Genomic DNA, 23,857 nt, shown 5'->3' with positions numbered 1-23,857 from the left:
TCATGTTGAACAAATAATTTAAAACATATATGGGTGCCGCCATTGTACATAGGAGTCATTTGCTTTAAGAGTCTGCGTAGTGGTGATCATGGTGTGAAGCCGTATCAAGGTCCGGCTGCTACACGGGCTCAAACAAATGTGAGTCGGTCACAGCTGTCAACTGTCAAATGTTACCCCATTTTACAGCATCAAATAACTGTTTAAAACGAGAAGAATGAGCACATTAACATTGAGTACATTGGTGTGATGAGAACTACAGAAGACGACAGAAACCATATTTGAGAAAATTGTAAACATGTACTTTTACTTTCTTAGTTCGGTCCATGTCCCATATAGCAACATGGAGAAGGAAAGGGTGTGGTTTATAACCTATAGTCAAGTTGTCCATCTTTAAACACGGTCTATTAGAAAAAACAAACCACTTGCATTTTGTCAACATCTGTCGATTCCGCCATTTTATTAAAAACACATGTTCAATTTCCAAACACAGTAGAAAACACAACTTCATATCAATAATTGTAAATGGCGGTGATGTAAATGTATCATACGGACTATGATATGCAAAGTTCCTGTTTAAGTTGATAAACTGGTGTGATTTACACTTGAAGTGTGTGCTAACATGTCAGAGTCATATCACGCAGTACTCTACATACTGGGTTAAGAGCTACTACAGAGTTATTGCTTCTGTAACATTTTTGCAATGTATTGAATACAAAGTCTGACATGACTGACACAGTGTCACACCTCGCTGTCCTACACACAGCTAACAGTACTGCATTCAGGAAGTATAAATAGGATCATCTGTTAAGACTTTTGTTATGTACAACATAATTACAACTAGAAATGTTCAAATATCCCAATAAGTGATAGTTAACATATATTATCACAGTTAATACGGTTCTATTCAAAACCTTCACAAAAAGCCACAGTACATGGTATAAAAATAAGTTACAAATCTGCATAAATATTTTACACAAAACAGTTATAAAAGATGCTGCATCTTCTGACAAACGTACACAAAACTGCTTTTAACACCATTAGGTATGAAGAATATGTTCAGCTTGGTGCTTTTTAAAAACATTCATTTAAGTTTTTGATGAACACAAAAGTTTCTTTAAAAAATGGTTAGTCTCTTTTTACCACCACACTTGGCTACAACCATTGTTTCATGTACACAAAATATATAAAAAAAGGAGAACTCCCTTTTTATCGCCTCTTCACTTCCCCCGTTCAGCAGAGACAGAAGAAGAGCGTCCCATCCCTTACACATAAATGTCCTATGCACAAGGATTTCCCCTTAAGTATCGAGTCCACTCCTCACAGGCTGAGCACAAAGACAGGAGAGAAAGAAAGAGAGGGAGAGAATGAGTCGTTCTAAGTGTGTCAGCAGAGAGATTACAGTATGAGAAATGGGTTTTATCCACATTGAGCTGATTTCCTTTGCAGACACATTACACTGTGTATTCTACAGCTTTTACGTGCTTGAACTACTGAGGTCAATCAAGGAAATAATGAACAGTGACAAAAAAATGGGCCCCATATTGGAGTGAGACTATGAAATGCCAAGGGTCGTGGCTTCGGATCAGCTCGTTTCTCACTTTGCTGGCTTTACAGTAAACAGCAGCGGTGAAACTGTGGGCGACAAGTAATCTGCTGCGATAATGTTTCACCACAGGAGAGCCGGGGCCGCGGGTAATTCTGCAGACGTGCAAACATTACCATATCATCAATGCATCAGCAGAGTTTGATATAGGTTACAGCAAAGGAATATTGAAAATGTAAATGTGTGTTACTACAGCAGAGACGTGTGGATTTCACAGTCGGGTTAACAAACAAGAAGGAGGCGGCAACTGTGTTGTGTGGATACACATTAAAACACCACTGTCATCTACAAACGATGTGCATGGATGCACTGATGTTGTCACATTAATGCTTCTTTGTTTATGCACCAGCCTCGTCTTCCTGTACATCTGACTTCACTGCTGCAAACTCCTGTCAGTATGGCCCTTGTTCAAATAATAGGGTATTTGAAGGAGCAGATGTCAACTTCCGTAGGTCATATACAATAGTCTCTTTGATTAGACTTATTTTATATTTCAATACACATACTTCATGCATACTTATTTTTTTCTCAAATGTATATTTATTTAACATATATTTTATTCTTATATACAACCACATATACATATATAATATGTATAAGTAGTTGTAATACAATACAGTATGACTTGTCTTCACAATACAGTTGTTTTCTGGGTTCTGTGTCTTGTAAAGCATCTACTTTAAATTCTGTTTTGTGCCTTTGTTGTTGGATGTGTTTGCATCAATAACCAGGTCCAATAACGTTGACCTTCACTTATTGTCTTTGATTAATATGAAAATGTTGTTCAGTATATTAAGTTGAAATCTCACTATAGTACTGTGTGTGTTGAATATATAGATGTAAATAAATATTTAAGAGTGAATCAATACTGTTAAAGATTTAAGAGTATTTGTATTTGCTTCAGCTTACCTGCACTTCAGCCGCTTTTGAGGAAGTGCTCTGAAAACAGAGAAAAGGTGTGAGAGAGAGCATCTCTAAAAGACCTTTTCAGACATGTTGAGTCCGGAGAATTGGGTCCAGAGTTTAATCAGAGTTTGTTTTTCACACATAAACAACAGCAGGAGATTCTCTGCACAGACACAAACAGCATTAAATCTTCTCTCGACATTTTTTGAGGTGTCTTAAATGTATGTGTCACCGCTTTTTCTTTGGGAGATATTTGTTTCCTTTTAGTTTATTATATATATTTTTTCGTTTTAGTGTCTGTTGCGCGTAACAAGCTTCATCACCCCCCCCCCCCACACACACACACACACTCACTTGCGGTTAATTCAGCGGGGATCCCCTGCTGTGTTCTCACATCAACTTCTCCTGAGTTTCTACGGACTTTACACTAGGAGGCCAGGCGAAGAAAGTCATTGGTAATCCGGAGCCTCTATTTCAGACACCTGGGTTCAAACCTGCAGAGTTCTATGCATGTCTGAAAGTAGCTTATGTATGATATCTGTTATCCAATGTGATCCTGTGATGGAGCTGATTGGATGTATTCGCTGTCACAGGCACCAGCGTCTTCATTTGTTTGGGGATTTCATGCATTAGGACAACCTTTATGTAAATCCGCTGAGTGCTGATGGTTATATTCAACTATGAAACCAGAGTCCAGCAGCAGCCCTTGGAGTTACAGAGCCTTCAGGTCTAATTAGAATCAGTCAGCCTGGGTGCTGATCAGCACACTCTTGTGCCATATATCTCTGGTAAGATGACCGCTCTGTTATTTTAGGCATATTGTTCCTATTTCAGGAATCATTTTCACCCTTTTATGGTCTACCATAAAGCTAACCTTGTTTTGTCTTCTTCGTGGTAAGTGTACTTATTCTTGCAGAAAGCGGACATTTTTAAATAATATCTTAGCTGAAGTTGGGCGGAGTTTGATGCTTCTGTTCTCATATCATTTATCAGTTAATCAAATTTACACTGGTGAACTGCAATTTCAATCTTTTTCAAGTGAAACAGTCTTTAATACTTAAATAACTGGGCCTCTTTATTATGATTGTTGTTATTTCTGACAAATCAAAACAGCCATGTGGTTACTGGCAAAACATTAACATCCTTTATCAGATTGTACAGTTGGGATGTTTGCCTCCTCGTACACAGACAAAAAGAACAACACTTAACAACACTAAATCTACACTTGTATTTCACCAGATTGCTCTGGTGCCACCTGGTGGAGGGAGGCATTGGTACTCACACCAAAACAGGCTCACACACTAACAGACATCCACATTCTCTCTCACACAAAGAGGCAAAACGCTTCTTTCTTTCATGGCAGTCTAACTCCATGTGTTCGGCTGAGGGTAAATTAATTTACAGCAGTGGGGGGTTGTGTGTCTGCACAACAAACACCACTACACACTCACCTATAGATGTTTGGGTCCAGCAGCATGGCTGTGTCCTGCGGTAACTGGGATAAGTGCACAACTTTGGTCTTCAGCTGAGATCGCTCCGTTTCATTCACCCACACGTCAGGTAGTCTGCAGGAGATCACACACAGAGAGAATGTCAGGGTGGAAGCTCGAACAAGAGCGATTGACAAAGAGTCTCACTGAGTCCAGGGCACATGTTCACACCTTCCTCTGAACACTGAGTACATTTCCATAGGTAACATGGCCTTGACCAAAGCTATGGAACTCACACAGACCTTCACAGACACACAAACAAAGGACAAAGCCTTGTACCCTCCCATGATGTCGGTTATCCAGTAGTTGCCACACTACACCTCCATGGTTAACTACTGTGTGCTTACAGTAGATATCAAAAGTGGGACATGTGAACGACTGTGTGTACGTAGGTGTGAACATGTATGTGAGAATATTTTGGACTTCATTTAATGTGATCTAATTTGAATACAGGGTAAAATATAGATACAGGGCACTTTCAAATCAGAACAACCCGATTGTTTCCCCCTTCTTTAAGGACAGCGAGGTGATAGCGTTAGAGTGACACACTAACACAGCCACACGTGCACTGTACTGTACCGCTCAGCTGCATTTTACTGTACCCCACAGCAGTGTGATCCCCTGTGAAAGAGGGAGCGTGCGAGCACTGGCGTGGTAAGTCAAGGTGCAGTAGAAAGAAACAAAGAGCTTTGCAAGCTGAGTGCACCTCCCCTCCCTCCACCAGCCTCCCCTGTCTCCACCCCCAGCATTCCCCCCGTCACCATGTGCGTCATCACAGGAGCCCCAAGAGATGCAGACACATACGCACACTTACACTTACACACACTGCAAGCAGCAGTTGGGCAAGCAGGCAGACACCGAGCCAAAATCCCTCATTCACATGCCTAGTCAGCCCATTAAGTGGAGCGTCTGCAGGTAGTGCCTCATATGCAGCACATTCAGCGCAACTGGGTAACTGGGTGCAGGTAACGATGGAGAACAAAAGAGGAGAAGTAATAGAAAGCGGACAAGTGAAGGACAGGAAAGGAGATATGGGGGGGAGAAGAGTGGGAGGGGAAACACTCACACAGTGGATTAAAATCCTTTTATGGCATGTTTAAGTGCTGGGAGGGTGGGGTTAGCCTCACGGGACAATTTGGTCAATACTAAAAAGTTCTGAAAACCAGTGCGGCATTCTTATCATCTACCAAAATGTTGCATTTACCATAGCCCTTCAGGTTTCCACACATCACTGTTGGGCCCAGGTTTGATTAGATGTTCATTAGAAGGTGGACTTCTGTGTGTGCACTTTGAATTAACCCATTCACAAAAACTAGGACCAAATCAAAACCATCACAGTCATTGTATATAAACTATAAACACATTTGTCACACCAGAGTTTTAAAAATAAAATAAATAATACAATTTAAAATAAAAGGCCCCTCAGAGATTCCCCCAGATGATTAACAAGGTCGCAGTCGGTGCTGCATAATTTTGCGTCTTCAGGTTGCAGAAGGCCGGAATTAACTCTCTTGCTGCAGAATTGTTTTAATAAAAAATGGATTCATGAAACTTGCCCGTATGGAAGTAATCATACACAGTATGAGGCCTATGATTGCAATGATAGTTTAAAGGCAGTTTTGATTCATATGCCCAGATTATTGTTGTATCTTTAATTATAATAATTGTAATTAGGTAATAATTAGTTTTGATGAATCGGTTATTAACTGGATAAACAGACGAGAGCTAAATTTGTTTAATTAAAAACAACATACTTGTCTTTGTACATGAGTTACAGACATTTGCAACTTAATTATGACCATGATTACAGTTTCAAATATCTATAATTTAGGTCCAACTAGTTATAATAAGTCCCCTTCACCCATGGCTCCAACATGTTTTTTTTTAGTCAGAGGCATATGCAGTGAAGTTATGCACCTGTGCCACAGAAAATCAGCTTTGCACTTTTTGCAATTAATGGTCGTCTTTGAAGGCTTTCATGTCAAATTTTCCTACACTTTTGAAAACTAGGTCTGTACACTTGCCTCCGCTGTATCGTTTGTAGTGTTTCCCTCTGCAATTTTTCAAACGATTACCCAAGAGGAGCAGCCAAATGAGGTACACAAGGCCCAGCATTGGTTGGCTTAACGCCCCCACCTCAGGGGACATTTCCACAGTGTGTGCTATGCAAAAAAAACATAGACCAAACTAATCAATGATGAATCTATTCTTATTATCTAGTTATAATTTAATCGCTTTAACCAATTCATTGCGGTAGCATTATATATACAAAATTCTCCTAAATTTGGTAAAGCATAGAAAAATTCCTGTTTTACTCAGCAGTGCATAGCTAAAGTGTCTGCATCCCCTTTAATGGTGGTGAGAGCTGAAAGAGGAAGCTGACGAGAGGCAGGGACAAGACAAGAAACAGTCCCCTACAAAGTGGCCTTAAAGTTTGGATTAGTCTTGAGTTAGTGCCATTGTGAAAAGCAAACCTCAAATAACAGAGGAGGACCTGCAGAGTGTTAAATATGCAGTAAACACCCATGTGTGTTTGTGTGTGTGCACGGTTATGTGCACATTCCACTCCAGAGTCACCATAAACATGTCAGAGCGAGTTTGCTGTGGTGCTGATGAGTTATTATATTCTGATATATGGGAGGCACACAGGACTACTGCACAGGGGGGGGGGGGGGGAGGGGGGGGGGGGGGGGGGGGGTGGGGGGGGGGGGGGGGGGGGGTCAGCATGTCACACATGTGTCACGCATACAAACACATACACCACATCACTACCAAACAGATGTCCACTCAAAGCCAAAGTCCCACTGAGCCAAATAAAGACAAACAAATTAATTTCTTCCCGATGACACTGTTTGCTTTTCTTCTGTATGAGCCAGACATGTATGTATGAGTAGCAGTGTGGGAGAGCTATTGGGATTTCTTCAGACCTGGAAGCTCCCAGTGGTGACAGGAGCAATATGTTCATTAAGAGTCAGCAGAGTGCGTATTAAAGCACTAACATGTTAAATGGCTTTATATGGAACTTTTTCACAATTCACAAGAGATGAATGAACAATTAACAAAGGGACAGTTTAAAATGGGAAAAAGTCTATGAACTTGTATGGCTGCTTCATGGTTTTATGCCTCTACCAACCAATGGTGTTGCAGGAAATGTGGGATCTATTTTTATGTGACTGATTTGCCCATGTATGATCATTTGATGCTTAGGAGGTTTATTACTATTAGATCAAAGTGGCAGTTCCTCTATTGTTTTACATCACATTTATAATCAGCAGCATTTAAACATTTGCTTGTAACTTTTCCGTCTTTCTTTTATTCTTCTTTCTTTAGACCAGATCCGTATCTTTATGCTCGGAAAAAAATGACAGAATACTTTCCAAATATCACAGCAATAATGCAATTAAACAGGCAGAAATTAGGCCAGCTACCAAGTCACCCATATTCACTGCTCAATGATCAGAGATACGCATAAAGAAAGGGAAGCATTCCTTTCACACCTCGAATGGATTGTCATTTATGGATCATTAGGGATTTTAGACATCCTTGATCTCTGCTCTTATTCTGAAAACTGAATCAGTGTTTCCATCTTCATGTGACAAAGTTCCAAAGATTATATTTCTTAGTGGGAGTCAGGGAGCTAACACAATTTATACATATGAGTGAGAAACAAAACAAAACAAATTTGGCAATGCGCAATGCTTCTTTTTCCCAACCTATCTCTGGTTTGCTTTTTTCACATCATTCACAGTTTTCTGGTCTTCATGTTGATTCAATTTTAAAGGGTTAGTTGACAAATGGTGCCAGGAAATGAAGAACGAAATTCTCAAATAAAATCTCACTCCAACCCAGACGTCTTCAGAGTACAACAAAATGGCTTTGACAAAGGTCAAGTTCACTGTGACCTCACCTCTGTCCGATTCTTGTGGTTGTGATAAATCAGGAACGACGAGAGGGAATTTCATTACATCTGCACAAACGTTAACTTGGAATCAAGGATGAACTGATAACAATCTGGTTACAGTGACCTCACAAAACTTTTTGATCTTAATCAAGAATTCATATGCCAATTATTAAACAATTTAACACCAATGTCTTAGAGTAAAGTAATGGCATTATATATCAAAAACATAAAATGTAAACTTCTCTTGTGTAATAAATCTCAAGAAAAAACTATTAAGGGGAGCCCTACTAGCTTGTGCTTATTGTACCCTTTGATACCTTCCTGAAGATAAAGGACATAATGAAACAAATTATAAACAAGTTAACAAAGGTTTAAGAGACAAACCTATCTTGTGCATTATAAGCACCATAGTTTGTCCACATTGATGAGCTAGGATGCCAGTGGCCCATGGCGTTCCCCATCACAGTCTGTGTAGTCTAATTATTCCAAAGCATTCAGCAGCATACAGGGGAATCCATTCACACATCCATCAAAGATTAGGCGGCAATTATAGTGCTCTCTCTCTCTTTCTCAGCCCACACACCCTTCTCTTTGTCCTCAGTCAGCTGGGTGGTTCATGTTCAGAAGGGTTCATGTTAATCAGTTACGTATTAATCCAAATGAAGTTAATGAGTGTCAGTCATAAAGTGAATGGTTTGCTCCTGCATTAATAAATATGACTTCCCACATTTACGAGGCTAATCATTGACTCAGTGACTGGGAAACATACACATAGTTCAGAACTTGCTGTAGTTTGCTGTTGAGGGTCACAACACATGATGGCTGACAAATGCCCAACAGATTTATGTCTTATACTAGGACATGACAGTGAGTCAAAGAATAAATTTGAACTATGTGAAATCAAACACAAATCAACACTCACTCTAAAATGGCCAATTTTAAAAATATTTCACAATTATTTGCTAAACCCTGAATCGTAGCTTAGGTATTGAAGCACAACATGGAAAGCCCATCAAGATTTCTACTTCTCCACATGCCAAAATATTATGTAAAGCTGCTTTCAAACATGTACTGACTGTATGAGTGGATGCATGTCAGAACTAGAGGTAGGGAAATTTCTTGATTCTTAGATGCATAATTGATTCAAGTTTGCCGCTACGTTCATTGTTTTAGCGATATCCTGCTGCTGAAAAATTATAACCACCGCTTTAGGATCAGGACAGATGCACATTAAAGAGTCTCTTGTTTGAGAGTCCTCCCTCCACTCTCCTGCTGACCCACACTCACTTTACACTTTATTAATATAAACCGACACTAATCATAAGTTATTAGGACCTGAAGTTCATTTCGTGTGACCGGAATGATCTGGAATTCAGAGAGATGAACCTAATTTCCAGTTCTTCTCTTTAGCCTGTGACATTAGCACAAAGGCCATCTATTTTGTATGTCCCAAGCAGGAAACTGTTTTATGAAGACTGCACCACCACTATGCGTCAGGCATGCATTTTCTTCACCACCCTTGTATGGATTGTTTGTGGGTATTAATGAACACACTCATTACTAAAGCACTCGCTAACTGCGGTGCAAATGTATCACTCAGTAGCATCACTGATTTCTCCTGCATGGCCCAAGCCAAAAGCCATCTCACTCTCATTTTCTATCTTTCTGTTTAAATCTCTCACCAATCATTTGTTCTCTCTGGTTTCATTCTGCCTCTCCGTCACATTACTCTCTCCCACAACCATTTTGTTCCCACTCCCATTTCTCACTTTCCTCCATTCTCTGTCTCTGCAGTGCGTTCCCTCATCCATCCTGCCTTTGAGTCTCAGTATCAATCTTCATCTATGTCTCTCTGTTTGGAATTAATCTGACGAGTCTTTCCTGATCACCAAACTTCATCTTTCTCTTCCGCTCCCTTCCCCTCATTATTTCTCAATGCACAAGATTAAACTCCCACTGCGGGGTGAGAAGGAGATTGCAGAGGTGGATCAGAGCGGGGGAAAGGAAAGAAGGGAAAATGGGAGGCTGAGGCAGAGGGATGAGAGTACAAGGGTTTAGCTACAGTGTGTTCATCCGAGGCTGTCAGCTGCAATGTACTTCATGATGCATCATCCACGTTCTTTAACCAGTGCCAACTTTGCACTCACAAAATCTTTTTATTTTTCAGCCTCTTCATGGTCTCCTTTGAACCCCGCCCCGCACTGATCCTAACTTTTATCTCCTACCTGTCCCTTGACCCTGGTCTTCTTCTATTTCATTCTTCCTCTTTCCTCTCTCTGATCATCTTCAGAGGCCATGCAGTCAAGTCTTTAATGGGAGTGTTGGCAGTTTTGTAGGAAATTCCTTGAACAACAGCCCTGCTGAAAATCACAGCATTCTGTGAACTCTACTCTGTGAGAAAGACCCATTTCATTTTGAACACAATGTCCAAACGTCCGGTCCTTCTACAAAATTGCTTAAATGAGGAGGGGCAAAAGTGGTGCAGAGTTTGACCAATAGTAGGCTGAACCTGGTGAGGCTAGTGAGGACTGTGAGCTAAGGCCCAACAGGGCTGAGCTGAGTATGATTATTGTTGTTATGAAAGTGCATTCAGAGGTTACACGAAATGGTTAATATGACGGACATTTATTACCTAAACCATGAAAAAAGGAAGACAGTAAATCAGCCTATGAGTAATTATGGATGTTGAACCACTTCAGGGGAACTATTCAAGGTTTATCATAGGAAGTTTTCACACCTGCACTATTTAGTCCTTTTTAATCAGACCCTTTTGTGCAGTTTGTTTGGGCAAAAGGAAAGGGTCAAACTCAGGTGCAGACCAAAACAACCACATTAAGCACCTTTAGAAGAGGTGGTCTCGTTAGGGTCCCAAACAAACTCCGAAGCAGTCGTTTGTGGTGGGAACATGAACCAGCTTCTCCTGGATATATGTGACTAATGTGTCGACTGAACATTTTCATGCGGTTCTCTTAGATGGATTTTGGTTGGTTTTGATTTATATCTGTGCAACAAAAAAAACTGAACCAAGGGGAAAACGTCTGTAGACCTAGATAAAGCCAAGTAGAAGGTACAGAACCAGCACCAGACCAAGAGAGCATCACAAAGAGACATATTTTTTAATTGCCAATGGCCAGTCCTCACATCATCAGTAGTTGAGAAATGAATAAATGTAACATTACACTCAGTGAGAATACCAACATGGCTAATTCCTCTTAGCTCCATTTAAGGAGGAGCTCCAGGGCTTTAAGCTCCCACATTGAGAGTTATCCATGACAAGTAGGCTACTGGCTCAGCAAGGATAGGAAGATGGGAAGATTTATCGCAAACCCTGACATAAACAGAGACCACCAAGTTGACTGCACTACTAAATGGAAAGGAGAATCATAAAACTATCTGACAGATAAACATACATTGTTGATGTGCACTTGTACATGCTGGTACCCCTGCAACTCGAAAAGGAAATGTTTGTATGATAGGCAGAGGCTATACCGCTGGCCTCCATGGCAGGCCCCGCCCTTCTCCTACCACCAACAGATAACATTCCTGAGCCGCTTGACAACAACACCACCTTGCAAAACCCTCCTTCCCCTTCACACCCCTTCCACTCCTCTCCATCTTTTTTATAACAGCATGTTCTAGGCTGCCCTTCTGATGCCTCACTGCTCTGCATTAAGGCATGAAAATGGATTGTGGAGGCTTTGTTCCAAAAATATACCGGTGGGGGAGACATCATAGATCATAGGCATATAGATCAATAAATCTGAATCTGTGTAACAGCTGTGTAAAAAGACTCAACAAGCAAAGTTGGCTAATGAGGGGTGTTTTCTACAGCAATATAGCACAGTCTCTGATCTCTTGTCCCGACTCCCTCCCTCCCCGGATTCTCTTCTCTCCTCTGATCCTTGTCCCTCCTCCTCAATTCCAACTCTGTACACTTCTTACACCCGAATGAACAATGGCATGACCGCCCAAAGTAGGAGATAGTCCAACCTCATCTTATCCCTAACCAGCCTCATTATCACAACCAGCCAGGTGAGACGTGAGCTTACCAGGAACAAGATCAACTAGACCGGAAGATCTTTCATCATCCACCCCATGATATTCAAGGTGTGTGAGAAACCAAGTCAAACTCAGTGTGCTGGGCCCGGTCCAACCATCTTGTGGAGTGACTTGGTAAAGTAGCAGCAAAAAGCCTCACAATTCTTATCTAAGCGTATATGAGTTGAGGTAAAGGTTCAATAGGATGATGTATAGAATAGGAGTAGATTTACTCACATGTCCTCGGGTGTCCAGTGCAGGAGAACCTTCACCTTGCCAGACCCCTCTTTCCTTCTGGCCAACACCTGCACACAGACAATCAAGCACCAACACAAGCTGAGTTATGAAAGACACAAAAACAAGGACACCAAGAAAACGCCTACTCCTGCCTCCTCACTGTTATTTCACTCACACAGTCAATTTGTCTCTGCTGCACTGCTGTGATTTGACATATGAACACCCCAATAGCCAGACCATAACCAGCATCACCAATGAAAGGTAACCACCAAATAAATACAAAAACCGTATAATTCAATCTATACATTCGATTTTTTATTTCAAGCCAATATGTAATTTTACAAGCACCCGATTTGAATGAAAGTGTTGGGTTCGGCTCCTATTGCAGTCTCATTTTTCTGTAGAGAATCAGCTTCAAAGACATGCCCCCCCCCCCCCCCCCCCCCCGGCCCCCGTTCTGGCTAATAATTAGGCTACATGCTTCAGACATCTAACCAAGTGATATAGTGGCTGATCATTACACTAATAAGCAGCGGGAACGATCTTAATAATGCATGCAAGAGCTCAGTGAGGTTCTATTTTCAACGGGAGCTATCCCATACTCGCAACATATTGTAAGACCAAGGAATTCAAGTTCAGACAAATGTTTGATATGCCCAAAGTATTTGGACCAAAGTAAGGACTGCTCAACCCAGCTGGGATTGTAAAGAGCCAAGAAGATAAAAAATATGGTATAAACAAGTCCCATCTCTTGGTGTTAGCACCAGATGCTTTAACACTGTTAACACGAGTAAATCTGACTGAATGTAGCACCAACTTTCTAATGTTTATGGTACTAATATTTAATGTGTTCAATATTTGTCTTATGTTCGGTCACCTGCTTTTACTTGCATGTCTTAATCTGCCAACGCAACCACAAACGTCACAGCTTTTCTTCTTGTGAAAATACACTAAGGACAATGGCAGATTTCCTAAATATTTGGTGCTTTTTATGTATAACATTCTATCTATCATGCTGCGTTGGTTTATAGTAAAACTGGCCTGGAATCCACACAAATATTGTCAGTAGGGAAAAGAAAAGCTAGAAAAATAACCAGCGGTGTCAAAAATAGCCACAGATATAACCTCTTGCGTCAATTGGCTCTTTTTTGTCAGGAATGTCTATTTTTAGGATAGTGAATGAGTTCACATGTGAAGAACTTCTCTTACGCACAGGAATATCTGAAATTATTTTTATGACTGCAGGGACTGGCTGCGGCAATGATGGAAACTGGTTTGAGGACAGAAGGGAGGAGGCTCCGCTGAGACACCAGACACAGACGAAGACAAAGACCTAGAATCACTTCTCTCCTCACCGCTTCTACATCCTTCCACATTTGAACCAAAATATGAACAAATTATCTTATTCAAAGGATCATAAATTGGTTTTATTTATCACACCAATATGAAAAATTGTGCACGATTGTCTTTTCTGTCCAGCACAACGTGAAAATCTGATTATTAATTTTAGCTCTCCATACTTTCTCCAGGCTAATGAATAAGGGAATGGCACACTCACTTTTGCTCTCAATGCTGGAGGGGGTTTATGACATTGATATTAATATTTTGAAAAGCTTCCAGCTAAAGAGTTGTCTGAAAGACGTAGTTAGTAAAACAAATGGCACAACAAACACATTACTTTACAGACTGATGACGTTTTTGGAAGAAATATTAAGCCTAGGTTAGCAGATGTGAATTTTGTTTTGCAGGCTCGGTGTCAAAACATTTGTCTGTGAGAAGCCTTCTAAATTGCAGCCAAGTTGGCGAATCCACTATGTTGTTGTCTCTTGTTTGTTATATATTATTCACATATTAAACTCCTTTGAATGGACTGGGGAAGAAGTGGGGAGGGCGAAGCAGCACGAGTGATGAACCTGAGAAAAACGACCACGCTTGTAAGATATACCTTTGATATGAAATTGAAAAGCCTTTCAATAAAAAATAAAAATAAATGTGTGCTACAGTCTGACTTTAAATGGAAACAATAGTGGAGGTTTCAGTGACTCAAAGTAAGGAAGGAGTATAACGTGAATTTATGTCATAGGGGCGTCCTGCTGTCTGCCTGAATTCTCTAAATGACGAATGCAAACGTGTAGAGTAGGTAAAATGTCATGCATTAGATTCTGGTGTCAGCATACTGTCTAAGGCTGGGATTATTCTTTATTTTTAACCATGCTTGTGTAAAGTATTCATGTGCTAGATACCTCTAGAGGGCGTACCAGAGCACCCAGACTGTACAGTGCGACCAGATATGCATGGAGAAAGAAATACATATGCTTACTGCTAGAATGATACCGATCTGTCGCCTGCTGTTTTGAAAAGCATGCTGTCACTGTGCAGCAGCATTGATGCATTCATACAGATGCAGGTAATTCTGAACTATGGTTTATTAGCTGGCCTTCAAAACTGTCTGCCATTGTTAACCCTCACCTAATTTCTACTCATATTTCTATTTGGTCTTATGAAGAATCCCAAACATTTGTGATTAACATCTATATCCAAATCCTCCCCCCAAAACATTTTTAACAACAAAATAGTTTTTAATACATGCTCTTCTCTTGGGCCCGTTTTATTTAAAAAATTGTTTTCAGAGTAATAATCTCATTTACCTGTCCCGTAAATGATGGAGATTTAACAAATAGCCATGTGGTCAAGCCAAAGCATGAATCCAGTTCTTGCTGCAATAGGCTGAACAGGAAGTGTCTCTTAGACTTACTACACCATCAGCTGCTTTACTGCCCTTTTAATTAAATATGCATTGCTGTAAACGTGGGCCCTCAGGCTCCTCGCCGCACCAGGTTAATAATCAGAAACCCAGAGCACACTTGAATGGGCCATGTAACGGCCGGAGATCATAAGTGGGCTTGTGTTAAAGCAGCATGAAGTGATTAGCGGTTTGATGATGGAAGTCGGTGCTTTAAGGGACAGATCTTAATCCACTCAAGACCCAAGAGAGGAAGGTAAGAGACGGAGAGAAAGGAAGAGAGGGAGAGCAGGAGGAAATAAGGAGTTAACAGTGGATATTAGAGTGGCTCCAAAACAAAGCAGTGAGAGGGGCTGGGCTGCAGCCGGGAAAAGGCAGAGCTGCTAAAACTGGGTGCCTGACTAGTGTCAGGGGGTCAAGCAGTGGATGACGCAGATTGACGCAACAAAAACATCCCATCATAAACATTGTTGAGTTGCTCTGGCGTGTCAGCAGGACTGTTGGCCGAACTCCACAGAACCCCCCACAGCTCTGCTCCATCTCCCCAGGCCTGGGAGGGCCCGCTGGGGCCTGAGGTCTGACGCAGCCCCACAGTCCTTCTCCACCACAATCCTCCAGGGATTAGAGAGAGGGAGAATGTACGCTCAACTGGCCAGATCTCCTTCCGATTCCATGAATCTGACCTTTACTTCGCCACTTTACTCGTCCTTTCTCTCATTTTCTCTACATTTGTCTCTCCCCCTTCTCCGCTGGCTGGCTATTCCTCCTCCTCAGTGTATGTCCAAATATGCGGTTTACCTCTCTTAACCTCTTCCCAAGCTTTATCTTCACTGAGCTTTTCTTTTAAAACTCTTGGCTGCTGGAGAGTGTTGAGGTTTGCAGGGGCAACAGAACAGAGTTGAAAGGGACTGTGTTAAGAGCAAAGCAATACTGTAGTGACGATAGCACTATTCAACACTCCAATTAAATTTAACATGAACAGAAGCCTTAATCGTGGGTTTGTGTAAAAACTCTATCCAACACTCTACTGTTCCCATAATGCTTCAATTATTTCCAGTGGAAAAGAATTTGAAAGGGAAAGAGATGAACAACATGACATCTGTTCACGTGTAAAAAAAATTGTCATGCTTGCATTAAAGCAGCTGTTTAACCAAGCGGCTTTTCAAACATGATGTCAAATTTTCTAACTGTGAGTAAGGTTAATTTACTGGGGATTTAAAAATATCAATATAATTTTTGCTTTACTGACTTAAAATTCATACAATGAAAATAAGGTCTTCCCCTTGTATGTTTCTGTTCTGAAAAGGCAGATTGTAATTAAAACCAAGGAGTTTTATTTAAGAACTTCTGAGTTTGACCTCATGTATTCAGAACAATGGAACTGTTAATATCATGATGATAATTCCAACTTTTCTGATTGTACAACATAACAATGCAAAACAATACAATAAGTGCTCCAGGAGACACTGTTATCTTAGGATGAGAAAAAGTGCAGTTAATGTGGATTCTTCTGCTCATGAGTGCACCAATTATTTATGCTAGGATAGCGAGCGATGGCGTGCAACATTACCATGCAAAAAAGCACAGTTAATGTATTATTTATATAGGACTTAGCTGTGGAGGGGGGGGGGGGGGGGAGACACACACACACACACACACACACACACACACACACACACACACACACACACACACACACACACACACACACACACACACACACACACACACACACACACACACACACACACACACACACACAAGATGGCTAATTCGCTGTGTAAAGTGCTACATAAAGAAAAAAGAAAGACCTTTGTCAAACGTCACAACAGGAAACGGATACAGTAGGTATAGATAATGAAGTCAATTAGTGGTACAGAGCCATTGTTATTGTTTTCCTACTACGACATGAGAGAATAGCTGCTGGGGAAAAGGTCAATACAAAGCAAATTACATAAAAGTCATAATAATTAATAATTTCAGGGCACCTTTCTAGACACCTAAGGACACTAACAATATGTAATAACTAAATCCATGAATAATTAGTTAATCGTATTAGGAGATGCAAACAACAATCAATATAACATATTGTATAAGTACAAGCAATATTAAGATTACATATCTGAACTTAAGAGTGAGTGGAACTGTAACCACTGTTTGGTATTTTCTATGTTTAAGTAATTTCACTGTGCAATACTTATTTCTGTCTCTGCAATTCAATAGTTCATGTGCAATCCGTTTCACTGTATATAAGCTGCTTTCACTGTACACACTGTATATTATTCCTGTTCCAGTAATTTTTTATTTTTCCTAGGGTTTATATTTCATGTTATCATTACGTTTACTGACGTCTGTCTTTTGACAGTCCTCTTTTCTGCTGTAATGCAGCAAATTTCTCAATTGTAGAAAAATAACAAAGGATTATTTTATGTTGTCTTATGTACATACTGTACGTGAAGGAAGTTGGAATCAGGTTGTACATGACAATTATTTCCATTTAAAGCTAATATGTAAAAATTACACTATAATGGTGCTTGAGAGCTATGCAGAAGAGACAGGGTAATCCTTACTTGAACAGCAGTCATTTAAACATCCAGGTTATCTTATAGTTAACGTTAATATAGAATCCACTCGTAAGAGTCATCGTCAGTGAGAGGTGCTTATGAATGCCCTAAATAGAAAGGTGCAAAGGTACTTTACAACTCATTAATAATGTATAATGCACAGGGCTCAGAACAGACTGAGATACACAAAAACAATCCAATTGTGTTTCCTGTGAAGCTCGATTCAGAGAAAAACAGCGTCAAAGCCCCTGGCGATTCACAAGGTTCACTTCAAGTGCACGGAGGAGAAATAAATGAATTTACAGTGAGGCTTTCACACCCCCTGCTGTCCAAAAGGAAAATAACATAATAAAGAGATTTCAATGGCACACAAATTACGCAAATTACACTACACAGTGTCTATATTCATTAATAGAAAAAGTACAATTGAGACAATTGAGATGATTCAGAATACATACTGACTATAATCTGTGAACATTGTTCTCATCAGTGATGCTTTTATTTGCCTTTTGCGTACATGGAAACACAAGACTACAGCTTCTGCAGCCACTAAGTTTTTGTTAATATGCAGATGCAAAGAATTGCATAAAAACATTCAATTTCTTAACAGCTTCTTCATAATGTCAAAGTATATTTAATAGTTCAATGTGTATTGAAAGGTCATTTTTAAGTATATTTTACTAAATCTTAAACAAGCCAATTTGTCTGAATTTTGGTTGATTATAATAAATTACACTGAAGAATATTAAACAATATAAATTATGATTTTGCCAGTATAAAGCAAAACGCATATTTACTGTTACTTTACTTACGTATCAATATATAATAATTATTTGTGTATCTATTGGGCATCTTTACTTAAGTAGACATATTTTCAGGTTCATTTTACTTTAACCTCCATATATATATAAATAAATAAATAAATACACGCAGACAGTTTTTTATATTTCAAAAAGTAATCAATAACAAGAGGGGAATTGGTCCACTCATCCAATCAGAGCAGGCAGGTAATATTGGGCCCCGCCTCTCTCAGCGGGAGCAAAGCACATCTGCAGCAGCAGCACTTGCTGATAAGAAAACACTTTTACTTGAATCCATTTTTGTGTATGTATTTGTACTTGAGGTTAAGTAAAAGGTTTGAATACTTCCTCATTAATTCGGTTAATCTGAAAAAAAGTAGCAATTGGTAAACACAAACAGACATAGAATAGAAAGGGAGCGCTCACCGTGCTGTGAAAGACCACACTGTGGCCATTGCCCACGCTCTCGATGTGGGTGGCGAGGTTAAGACAGATGGCCCTGTGGCGAATAGCATCCATGGTCTGAGCATCGAAGAAGTCGTGGGGCCTCGCTGGAAGGGAAGGAGGGCAGCCTGATGAACCAGAGTCAATCAAACATAACACCAGGACTCCAACTCCAACAATCCCAATGCTTTGCGTTTATAAAACTTAGCCATGACAACATCAGAATCATCTCATGACTGAACAATGTGATCCTTCTGTGGGCTTTAAATGTTGCTTTGCAGCAACAACAAAGTTTTAACTGATGAAAAAAAGAGGTGAAACACCATTGACAGAAGCAGCAGTGAGATTCATATGGTGTAGTTGCCCAACTGTAAATATTCAGTGGTAACACAACTTAGGCCTCTTGACATTTGCTGTTATTATCAAATACATTAATTCAGACCAATGCAGGACACTTTGTAAAATGTTACAGAGGAAGCACATGTGTTGCCTTTAACTATGTTTTTTTTCGGTCTATGTAGGTGAGACCAAACCATGAGCTATCTCATGATCAGAAGTTGGGATTCCACATCATGTGAATTATATCCGTAATGTTTGTTTGGTCTTTAGCAAGTGAAGTTTACTTTGGAGAGTCATCAAAAACCTTGGCCATGTTAAGAAAATAACCAAAGATGAAGGTTTGCATTTACAATAATATAATAAAAACATTATTGCTTTTGCTGTAATTTTGTGTTTTTGTTCTAGTTTTCTGGCAACGTGTCTGTCTATTATCAGTGTATAAGTGTGTCCATGAATGCACCACAGTGAGGACTTTTTAAAACAGCTGCTGTTGACTGAATTGACGTGCATCAGTAGAAGACTTAAAAAAAACAAAGACAGTTGCTTGGATGGATCATTACCTCTCCCTGTTTTCTGTTCTGTCTCTGCAAAGTATATTTTTGTAAATGATTGGTTATCTAGGGAACAATCAAAATGTTTTGGTTAGGAAAACAGCGAACGATAACCCTAGGTATGTACAATTTGTAGCTAATGGACTGAAAAGTTAAACTAAAGAGTCTTTTAATAACTATCGACACCTTCCAAAAAGAATAACAAATATATTAATAAACATGTTTTACAGAAGCAACTTTCAATATGTCTCTTTTGATTCAGTTGATTTGGATTAAGTTGCTTGTTTCATATAAATTCAAAGGATAAAAAACAGACATGTAGAAGTGTTCGAGAGAAAAAAGGCGAGTCTGTACAATCCATAGACAGATACAGGTCTTATGTGTGGTCCTTTTTCGTCTCAAGAAAGACATGTGGGTCGTTAGAGGCTGAAAACAACTTTTTCAGCACAACTTAATATATATCTAATAATATAATACATCCTAATGTGTTCAGCTTGTATTCCTGTCCAACAGGGATGTTCACGTGTGTGTGTGTGTGTGTGTGTGTGTGTGTGTGTGTGTGTGTGTGTTTGCTAGGTACGTACGTAGGGAGCACCTGCGTTTGTTCTTGAGCTTCTTCCTCTTGTTAAGTCCAGCCTTAGACGGAGACTCCTCTTTGAGTTTGGCCTGGCTGGACATTTTAGAGGAGCTCTGCTGGCTGAAGTGACTCGGCACATGGCGAGCCAGACCTCCCTGAGAGGCAAAGCTGGCGTTACAGCCACCGACTACACACTGCAGAGGAACACAACCAACAATGTTACACTTAGTAGGACAAGATGATAACTTAAACAAGTAACTTACAAAATGTTTTATTTCACTAAGTTTGTTTAAAAATATACAAAGCTGCTGTCCTGTGTTGGATTACTAGACCGCGTTAGAGAGGAAACTAAACTAAACACTCAGGCTCTTGAACATATTTCAGCAGTTGAATACAATTTGAATATTAAAAAAAATATTAATCAAATGCTTGAATTTTGCATTTTTATTTATTTTGTAAATTTATAATGCGGACAATAACATTCATCATCATCATCATCATCATCACCATGAGGTGTACCTCCTACCTGAGGCATTGGTTTTTACCTTGAAGGGCTTATCTCCGCTGTGGGTCAACATGTGTCTCTGGAGCCAGCTCTGACTGGTGGATGGTGTGTTGTACACCTTACAGCCCTTCCACAGACACAAAAACACCTGAGGAACGCAGAAAGAGAAGAAGATGGGACAGGAGAAGAAAAGTTAAAGGGAACAGTTGGAAACAGTAAAATAACAGTGAATAAAAAGGGATAATTGTCAAGACAGCTTGGGGAAGGATTGTTAGACAGAAAGAAATACAGAAAGACAGTTTTGTCCCAAGCACATGTGCTACAAAGTTCAATAATTTAGTAGCTTTTAGGAAGGCAACGAAAACATCTTGTTTTGTTTTTTAATTAAGGGATATGAGAAGACATTTACCACCGATGGTGTTGGATCATGAATCCCTATCGTTACGTTCACTAAAATCCTAATGTCCGGGCTGTTACGTCTCGTGTTGTGTGTAGCAGGTGAACGGCATTTTGAAATACATGTCTCATAAATTGTAGAGCAAATCAAACAATCATAAAATATACTTCAGTACTGTTCAGGTCTTAATAACTGATTAGTGTTGATGTTTATTGTTAAAGTGTAAAGCAGCGCAGGACAGAGGGGGAATGATTCTTAGTTTTAAAGGCTCTGTGGGTTCTGTCACACAGAAAACTCATAATTGAGTTCATGCTTTGCGTTTGTTGCTAGCTAACTAACTAGTAAAGATCTAGCTCCAGCCAGCTCACACGTCACAGGGCTCTTTGCAATGACAAGTGGATCTAGTGATTTTTTCCCCCAGCATATTAGCTCAGCGGCCATGCCGATATCATTTTTGTTGCATTTTTAAACTTAATATTTTTTTGCGTAATGGAGGCAGCTTGGATTGAATTTTTATACCACCCATGCTACTGTTTACATTTAACAGTTAATACGTTTTTAGGAGCCAATCCAAGTAAAAGGGTCAAGTCCTCTGACATCCATTCACTGGAGTCTGGAGAAATTCTTGGATTTTACCTACAAGCGTCAGGGGTAGGCATACAGTAAAAAACGACATTATCTTGCTAAATCCTCAACAGGAAACTTGTACAAAATCTTAAAGTCTACTAACCCCTCCTCTCTGTCCATCCACATGAATGCCCCTGATGTGCTCAGCCAGATCAGGACTTGAGTTGAAGCACTGCGGACAGAGGTCCCAGCAGCAGGAGTAGGCCACGGTCTTAGCCACGGAGGAGCTGGTGCTGATCTGTCCGTTCATCATAGCAGGAGTGGAGCGTCCGCTGGACACCGTGCTCTCCATCTCCATCAGGGTGCTGCTAATACTGAGGGAGAGGAGAGGGTGGATGGGTGGGTGGGTCATCGAGAACATCCTCACAGCTCAGATCAGGCTTTACACAGCCGTGAAGAACAGGTGCAAATACCACTTGCCGCATTACATGCTTGCTATGCGTGAAAGGCTTCTGGCTGCAACTGGTTTTCCATGCATGCCACGTTCATCACTGACACCAAATTGATTTTATCATTTTGTTCAGCGCTCTTTTCACGATATTATTCATTTGTCATGCTGTTAAAATCACCAAGGGACTTCTATGAAATGATCTCATCGCTTGTGTATTAATTTATTCTATATTTTCCAGAGTCCGACCAGTTTTATCAGCAGAATTAACTTTCAATAAATCTAATTCTCCCAATACAAGTATTACTATTATTATTTACTTTACCATATATTGTTTTTGTATTCTTCTTAGTTTTTATTGATTCTGTCCAATATGACTACTTGTTACTTGGCTCAAATCATGTGTGCATAAGGCACCTAATAACTGCAGCTAGCCTTGTACACCTTATAGCTCAGTTATGTTTTTGTGTTGCGTTTCATTTTTGTTATGTTGCACTGTGTTTTTGTATATTGTGTTTTATGTTGAACGGTTGTTTTACACTCAATGATATTTCGTCCTGTCAAGTACTTTGTATGTGGATACATGAGTAGAAAAGTAAATTTGGGGGTGTTTGCGCTTTATAGCTGATGTTCAGATATGTGTAGACAGTTCAATTGAGATTAGATGTTTAAAGGCTCATAGTATGAAATCAGTTTTGATATTTACTTATTTAAACCAAACATTCTAAAATGAATAGTCCACCTGTGCTCGTACGGACCGTGACTCACTGCTGATACTCACACACCCCCCCGTTCAACGTGGACCTGTCCCAGCCCACCCCCCCTGTTCAACGTGGACCTGTTACAGCCCACACCCCCCGGTCAACAGTGACCTGTCCCAGCTCACACGCCCCCCTGGTCAACGTGGACCTGTCACAGCAAACACACCCCTCCGGTCAACAGTGACTGATCACACCCACCTGTCCTCCGAGTCCATGCGGCTCAGCGGTTCACCGTCCGAGGATGATATCTCCACACTGGGCCGCCTCTTGTCGTCCAGCTCCCCGCCTCCGCTGCTCGGTTTCTCCCCGTCCTCTCCCACCGCTTTGCTCTTCTCGCAGTCCGCCTCCGAGCACCGGCTGTCCTCCCCCGGTTCATCCTTCGCCTCCTTCATGGTGCTGTCGTTGGCGGGCTCGCTGTTGCCCTCTCCGGGACTCTGCTCGGGCTCGGGCTTCGTCTCTGGTTCTTCGGGAGCGGCTGTCTTCTCCTGGCTGACCGTTACGGTGCCGTCGTGTGCCTCCGCCTCGCTCGGGGCCTTGTCCGCAGCTTCAACGGGCTTCTCCTCACTGGCCTCCCCGCCCGCCTCCTCCATCTTCAGCTCTACGTGGGCGCCAGGTTCCGCTGGTTCCACTTCGTTGAGGCCCTTCTCTTTGTCCTGGCCATTGCTCTCGCTTGTCCCCGCGGAGGGTGAGTGGTACTCGGCAGCCAGAGCGGGTGTTTCTCCGGTGGGTTCAGCAGCCATTTCTGCACCGTTGGACAGTTTCCGTGTCTCTGAGCCGCCGTCACTACAGAGAGGGCGGGGTCCACCACGCAGACTGCTCTCTGATTGGTCAGCTGCAGCACGAGGAGGCAAAACTGATACTTTGGGATTTAAACTCCCCATGTGTTTCTTCTTCTGTGTTTAAAAAAAAGAGGAGTCAGTGTTTACTACAGGAGTCATCCTCCTGGAACCTTCTTCTTCTTCATGCTCTGTCATAAGCCACTGATC

At 40.8% G+C, this 23,857-nt stretch overlaps 1 protein-coding gene across 2 annotated transcripts; it reads right to left on the bottom strand.

Annotated features, from left to right (window-relative positions):
* Nucleotides 1–427: 427 nt before the first annotated feature.
* Nucleotides 428–23,653, bottom strand: LOC128444949 (zinc finger protein aebp2). Of its 2 annotated transcripts, XM_053427672.1 has the most exons (9): nt 23,070–23,648; nt 21,826–22,036; nt 20,739–20,846; nt 20,201–20,387; nt 18,709–18,833; nt 12,176–12,243; nt 3,961–4,074; nt 2,513–2,542; nt 428–1,324 (listed from the first exon to the last, which is right to left on the bottom strand). In XM_053427672.1, exons 1-9 carry the CDS (start codon nt 23,609–23,611, stop codon nt 1,318–1,320), a joined length of 1,392 nt encoding a protein of 463 aa, XP_053283647.1. In that variant the 5' UTR covers nt 23,612–23,648; the 3' UTR covers nt 428–1,317. The 2 variants fall into 2 exon arrangements, with proteins under 2 accessions (XP_053283647.1, XP_053283646.1); XM_053427671.1 differs by lacking the exons at nt 428–1,324; nt 2,513–2,542; nt 3,961–4,074; nt 12,176–12,243; nt 18,709–18,833 and adding an exon at nt 19,186–19,682 and having other exon boundaries at nt 23,070–23,653.
* Nucleotides 23,654–23,857: the final 204 nt, after the last annotated feature.

The sequence above is a fragment of the Pleuronectes platessa genome, chromosome 7 (assembly GCF_947347685.1).
Source record: "Pleuronectes platessa chromosome 7, fPlePla1.1, whole genome shotgun sequence".
In the NCBI taxonomy this organism is placed as follows: Eukaryota; Metazoa; Chordata; class Actinopteri; order Pleuronectiformes; family Pleuronectidae; genus Pleuronectes; species Pleuronectes platessa.
This window is presented reverse-complemented; position numbering and strand designations above follow the sequence as displayed.

Bases quoted from the DNA above. Each gene is read 5' to 3' on its own strand.
- LOC128444949 (XM_053427671.1), bottom strand. From the start codon at position 23,611: ATGGCTGCTGAACCCACCGGAGAAACACCCGCTCTGGCTGCCGAGTAC. The intron at 22,037-23,069 runs GTGGGTGTGATC...CCTCTCCCTCAG, and splicing joins CGCATGGACTCGGAGGACAG to TATTAGCAGCACCCTGATGG. The intron at 20,388-20,738 runs GTAAAAACCAAT...GTTCCTCTGCAG, and splicing joins GCGGAGATAAGCCCTTCAAG to TGTGTAGTCGGTGGCTGTAA.